Source organism: Arachis ipaensis, chromosome B05 (assembly GCF_000816755.2).
Source record: "Arachis ipaensis cultivar K30076 chromosome B05, Araip1.1, whole genome shotgun sequence".
NCBI lineage: Eukaryota > Viridiplantae > Streptophyta > Magnoliopsida > Fabales > Fabaceae > Arachis > Arachis ipaensis.
The window spans coordinates 17,966,071-17,973,148 of record NC_029789.2 but is presented as its reverse complement, the minus strand read 5'-3'; the positions used below and the strand labels follow the sequence as shown (position 1 = coordinate 17,973,148).

Below are 7,078 nucleotides of genomic sequence, written 5' to 3'. Positions count from 1 at the left end.
TTTTTTTTTTGTTGGGGGGGGGGTCCTTCCTCTAAATTGACTAATGACCTTGTAATATAGGCGGTTAGGCAGTTTGGCACAGATTTTTCTATGATACAACAGCTTTTTCCTGATCGAACACGTCACCAAATTAAGTTGAAGTACAAGAAGGAAGAGCGACAGCATCCTCTACGGTTAGCTGATGCTGTAAATAATCGTTCAAAAGGTTAACTCTAGCTCCTGTTTTGTGCTGTTCTCTGTGATAGTGTGTTATATTATTGTTCAAATGATTGGCTTCTTTTTGAACGAATGAGATGCTACTGAAGTTGTAGATCATTTTACAATGTTGATTGGCTTCTCTATCTTTTGTTGTAGATCATTTTCATTTTAAGATGTTGATTGAGAGACTGCAGCAAGCTTCAGCCAAGGAAGATCAAGACCCTGGTAAAGATGCATCAGGTTCGATGGCAGCAGAGGAGGTTGAGAATTCGGCACCTGGAACTAATGTATGCACTCTTGGTCCATTTTGTTTGTCTTCTGATAGATCGATTGCTCTATGTTCATATTGCTTTTATCCAATACCATATTTTTTGTTGATCAATGCCACATTTCTTTGATAGATATCGATTCTTCTTGCCTCCTTTACCTTATATACTATGGATTATATAACTTTCTGCAGTCTAGCCATGCAAAATTTTGAACTCATTTTATCATGAATGTAGGAGGATGTTGGAACAACTGAACAGGAGGAGTTTGCAACAACTGAGCAGGAGGCAAATGTCGAAGATCAACAAGATTCTAAGTCAGTTCCTAGTCCAGAACAATTTGACAATAGTGATGATGAATTAGCAATATGGGCTCAATATAAAAGTGAAATTTAGTGAATGATTTTACCCTCTTTCTCGATTGAAGTGAAATTCTGATTAATTTGCAAAAATCAATATCACGATTTTTTATTTTGTAGTCCAGGCTACTTTAAAGATTTGCGCTAGCGAATATCTTAATAAAACCTTGTAAACACTTAAAAAGTTATTAATTGGTAAGTTTTCATAAAGGAAAAGTCTATTTTGTACACCATTAACCAAAGGCAAATTCGAGTGTCAAGCTAGGTGTTCATGTGGCAATATTTTATTTCATAATATATATGTTTGTGTGTCTCTTATCTATAAATTTTAAGATGAGCACTTCTTTTACAATTTTTCTTTTCTTGTCTTCTAAAAGCAACCCCTTGTATGACGGGCGTCGGGCAAATAAGTTTGTAGTTGAATAATACGTTGGATAGTAAAGAAGGGCATGAACTATAGAAAATATGGATCTTAAGTAGCGTTTGTTTTTGGAGACAGGACATAGTTATGGACAGTACATGTTTAAAATGTGTGTTTGGAAGCAGAGCACGGAACACATTGTCTCCAAGACATTTTTTTATATTTTTGTGTTCACTCTTCTACGAAGGACAATGATAGATACGAGATTTGGAAAAGTGGACACGAACTTTTTTATAAATTTTGTTTTTCTTTTTGTCCATAGATATTTTTTATTATTCCACTATTATCCCTTCTTATTTTTTCTATAATTAGTCTTGAAACTTTTGAAAGATAAACATTATTAAAGATAAAATTGATCTTTTAAAATGCTAAAAAATAATTTATAAGTTGTAATTGATTTTCTATAATTTAAAAAAAATCAGTTTTTAGATAAAAAAAAATTGATTTTCTAAATAAAAATAAATTTTTATGTGCAAAAACTATTTTTTTTCATGTAAAAACGGATTCTTTTTAAAAACTGATTTTTTATTTAAAATTAATTTGACTTATTAACCTAAACAAAAAATTTTATTAATCAAACTCAGATCTATTTTTTTATTAATCTTAACCATATGTATTCCTACATATTAATAATAAATTTAAAAATAAAATAAATATATTTATAATTTTTATTTTAATATAAATACTATTATGTATTTTTTTATTAAAATTTTTGGTCTCTTCAAACATTTTTTTAAGTTTCGTCTGTACTCCTACGTACTCTCATTCTCTATTAGTTTGTACTTGATGCAGAAAATTTGGAATCATATAATTATTTGTCATTTCATATAATATTTTAGTCTTAGTCCATGTGTATCCAAACATAATACTGGACATTACATTAGTGTCTTGTACATCGTATCCAAACACAATACACAAACAATAATTTTTAGTGTCTCCGTCCTATTGTCTCTGTCTCAGTGTCATGTTCTATCCTGTCTTTGAAAACAAACGCAGCCTTACTTCCCAATAAGTCTGATCTCTCCCCCCCAGCCGGGGATATTGAGAGAACAGTTGGGCTAATTTTCCATCCAAGTTGGCCCAACATAAAAAAAATTCAATTCCATTAAATGAGCGTGCATTACACGCGCCCAAACCCCCGAAAACGTTTAATATTCATTCGCGTCTTCATTATGAAAAAAGGTTCCTTCTTCAACCTTAAAATCGCCACTGGAGAACTTCGAATCTCTCTTAATCTCTCAAAGCTCGATCATTTTCACTGCGGAAACTGCTTCTACTCAAGAATTGCGAGAAGATTTCGAAAGGAAGGAGAAAAAACAAACGAAAACAACATAGACTGTGAAAGGTATGATAAAAACTACTGTTCATTTAAAATCTTGCGTTTCTCTTAGTTGCATTTTAGGTTTACTGGATTGAGTTGCTTCGTTTAGTAGATCAACTTATTCTGAATCAATTTTTTTTTTGCGTAACTAGGGTATAGGAATGGAAATGTGTTCTTATTTTCATTCAGTTCAGTGGATTTGGTCATTTTCATTCACTTGATTGTTAGTGTGTTCAATTGAGTTCTTTTGCATGCAGAAATGCTTTTCTTGCTGATTAAATGTTTATCACGTTTTATTCAAAACATGAATTGTATTCTGTTAAGTAAAGTTAGCCATTTTGATTCACTTGATTGTTAGTGTGTTCAGTTGAGTCCTTTTGTATGCAGAAATATTTTTCTTGATGATTGAATGTTTATCACGTTTTATTCAGAACATGAATGGTATTCAATTTAGTGGAGTTGGTCATTTTCATTCATTTGATTGTTAAGTGTTCAGTAGAGTCCTTTTGCATGAAGAGATATTTTTTTTGATGATTGAATGTTTATCACATTTTATTCAAAACCTGAATGGTGTTCAGTTCAGTGGAGTTCGCCATTTTGATTCACTTAATTGCTAGTGTGTTCAGTTGAGTCCTTTTCTTAATGATTGAATGTTTATCACATTTTATTTAGAACATGAATGGTGTTCAGTTCAGTGGAGTTGCGCATTTTGATTCACTTGATTGTTAGTGTGTTCAGTTGAGTCCTTTTGCATGCAGAAATATTTTCCTTGATGATTGAATATTTATCACGTTTTATTCAGAACGTGAATGGTGTTTAGTTTAGTGGAGTTGGGCATTTTGATTCACTTAATTGTTAGTGTATTCAGTTGAGTTCTTTTGCATGCAGAAATGCTTTTGTTGCTGATTAAATGTTTATCACGTTTTATTCAAAACATGAATGGTGTTCGGTTCAATGGATTTGGCCATTTTGATTCACCTGATTAAAATATGCATGCTTGTGCTTGTTGGTGTATTGAGTGAAGTATTGACTAAATTTTTTTATGCTTACAGCAAAAATAAAAAAGATGATGGTGACAAAAAAGCAGAAGCCGCGCTATAACGTAAGCATATGTACACATTAAATATATTTATCCCCTTTCATTCAAATAAACTCTATTTTGTATTATAAATATATCTTGACATACTGTTTCAAAACCTTGCAGAAAAATCACGATCTCAGATGCCAGACAAAGGCAATAGCGAGGGTGTTCAAGGCAATGAGTCAGGAAAAGAGAGATATCGTTGAAGAAATGGGATTTGGTGCGCTGGTACATGTCCCAGAAATGAACGTCTCTCACAGCCTCTTGAGAGAGTTTATTGCTTGCTATGATGACTATTATGGACACATGCACACTCTCTATAGGAAAATATCCATAACACTTGACAAGGTAGCAGCTGCGCTGGGCATAAATCACGGCGGTAATACACTTTTCTCCTTGTGCTTATTTCGGTTCATTACTTGCTTTATTTTCGGTTCACTTGTGTACAGAAAATAAAACTGAGCCTATTTGACTGATTAAAATATTGTAGGGGGTCGTTTTCCTGAAAAAGTTTACTACGACAGACTGAATAACGCAGACAAGTAGATTATTAACGGCTTCAAATGTGCTACCTTGGCATCTTTGACAAAATATGTCCTCGATATGAGTGTTGAAGGGGAGAAAAATTGGTAGAAATTCTGGAGGACTTTTGTTGTCTATGTCCAGAAGTGCTTCTTGCTGCCGACGACGGTAAGCATGGCCTCCCCGATCCATAAGCCGCCTGCCCTTTGTATGGACAACATCCGACAGTGGATTTGGGCAACTCATGTCCTGAGCTTCCTGAGGAAGGGGATTGAATACAGGAGAAAGGGAAAGAAACAGTCCGTTGATGGCTGTTTGTGTTGATGCTCATATATTTCCTTGAATCCAAGTTCCCTCGCTTGGATGCACCTGAGGCTCCCGGGCCACCATGGGTGGCCCATTGGATACGGAAGAGGATGCTCGACCGGATTTCTCAGGAAGCAACCGATACAATGGTAAATTAAACAAAAATTTTCCCTGAAATTTTCATTCAGATGCTTCTAAAATACTCTGCTAACTAAATCATCTTGTGTTTTAGGGACTTCTGTACAGAGCACAATCAAAAGAGGAAAAGACAAAAGGAGAGAAGGTGGAGAAGAAACCAGTTTTTCTAAAGGGAAAAGAGAAGGGAAAGCGGAAAAAAGAAGAAAAGAAAATTGTTTTTCTGGATTCTTCTTCGAAAGAAGACAGTTTTTCCGATTCCGAATCCGAACCTGAATCCGAGAAAACACCACCCGTCGAAAGAACAAGACAACAAAGGCTGGTGAAAAAATAAAAGATTGTTCCGACGGATTCAGAAACAACAAGTGAATCTGAAAGCAATCCCACGGATTCAGAAAGTAGAAGTGAATCCAAAACCAGTAAGTTTGATGTTCATTTGGTTTCGTTTTGCTTGTATTTGGTTAAAATTGTTCTTATGCGCTTGTTCTTATGTATTGCAGAGAAGAAGAAGAAATTGAAAAAACAGGGACAAAGAAAAGAAAACAACTACAGAAGGTGGTTAAAACTGAAAGCAAAAAAAGGAAGCCAGTGCTTACGGATTCGGAGAGCACAAGCGAATCTGAAAAACAGTAAGTTTAGGAATTGATAATTTTCGGTTCATTTCTGTGATTGTATAATGTTCATCTGGTTTAGTTTGGCTTTTCTTTGATGAAAATTATTTGTGTGTGCTTGTTTAGTAAATTACAGCTGTGATATTATTCTCCGGTATAATAAATTCGATGTGTTTGTATGTGTTGTAGAGAAAAAAATCGAAAAAACTCTGACAGTGAAAAGAAAACAATCGGAGAGGGGTGCAAAAAAATAAAATCAAATCAAGCAAGATTGTTCTGACAGATTCAGAAAGCAAAACTGAATCTGAAAGGGAGTAAGTTTCTGAAATCATATTTTGGGTTAATTGATACTTTTATTTTAGCTTCATTGATACTTATTTTATGAATTTTCAGAAGTGAACGAGTAAGGGTCAGCACTGCTGAAAGAAGAAGAGAGGCGTTGCAGCTGTTAAAAGAAAAGAGAGCAAAGAGAAGAAATGATGGAGCTCAGAAAACAAACGTTGCTCCGGATCGCTTTGACTCGACAGAGGCGCGAAATGATTTATCCGAGACGTAAGATTCGGTTTCTTATATCGAGTTCTTTTTCTTTATTTGCTAACTTTTTATAGAACCTCTTCTAATTCCTCTGGATTTATTGAGAAATATTTATTTATTTTGCTTAGGTTGCTGACTGTAAATCTGGGCAGCGAACCTCTCTTACAGACTCAGACGAGCTCCACACCGTTTGTAAATGCCCCGGCCAATACCAGGTAAATTCTTTCATTGCAGGCTTTAAATTCAGTTCATTGGATTCCAAAAATGAATTTCAGGTGTTTCTAGACCTCTGCTTTTAATCTTGGTTGCTGATTTTAACTTGGTATCCTTTTTATTAGGAAAAATACCCCGAAAACCCTGGTAAAAGTTTTTAGAAGAAAGAAAATTCATAAAAAAACAGAGTTTACAAGCTCCACCTGTGTAAGTTGAAATATTTATGTTGGTCTTTTAGATTTAGGTAATAATTTTTGTTTAATTAATCACACGAAATTTATGTTTAAATGTCAGTAGCACTACACATGATCCTAATCATTCAACATTAACTTCAATGTGCAAATTTCGGTTTCTCGGTACCTATTCTAATCATTCACCATTAAATTCTTCCTTATTTACATTCCTTAGATTTCCTATTGCGGTGTCTCTTCCGAGTTCTCTTAAGGAAGAGCTAATAAAAGATGCCTTTACCTATGTCCCTTCCGATAGTATAACACAAGAAGCTTCTGTTAATGAGTAAGTTACACATAAAATTCTTTTTATTAGTTTTAATGGTATAGGATAATAATTTGGGGGTCATTATTGAACTCTTTTCTGTTTAATGCAGCAACCCTCCGGAACCGCAACAGCAACCCTGCAAAGAAGCATCGGCAGGGCAATCGGAACAAGAAGCACCTGTTGATGTGTAAGTTTTACTGCTTGTTTAAAACTGGATGATTTCGGTTCATTATATGCTTTACTTATAGATCATTTGAATTCAGAAATCAATTCCATGTGTTCTTATATTGAACTCTCTTCTGTTTGTTACAGCTGCCCTCCAGAACCCAAAAATCAGGCCTGCGAGGAATCTTCCCCGACAAAGACGGAGCAAGAACCTCCGTTAAATGTGTAAGTTTTAATTAATATAGTTTTTTTTATAATCTTTTGTGTTATATGATATTGCTTTTTCATTGTTCCTTTAAGTTGTAATTAGAATTCTTTTTCTTAGTTTTAATGGTTCATGATAATAATTCCGGTTCGTTATTGTAATCTTTTCTGTTTAATGCAGCAGCCCTCCTGAAGAACAACAGCAACCATGCCAAGAAGCTCCAGTGGCACGGCAATTGGAAGA

At 34.4% G+C, this 7,078-nt stretch overlaps 1 protein-coding gene across 1 annotated transcript in view; it reads left to right on the top strand.

The window, feature by feature from the left end:
* Window positions 1-941, top strand: part of LOC107643183 — a gene marked incomplete in the record, with an annotated part of 7,133 nt that extends 6,192 nt beyond the window's left edge. The window contains 3 exon segments of the mRNA XM_016346765.2: window positions 61-205; window positions 355-485; window positions 702-941. Coding sequence (XP_016202251.1) covers window positions 61-205; window positions 355-485; window positions 702-860 — 435 coding nt within the window.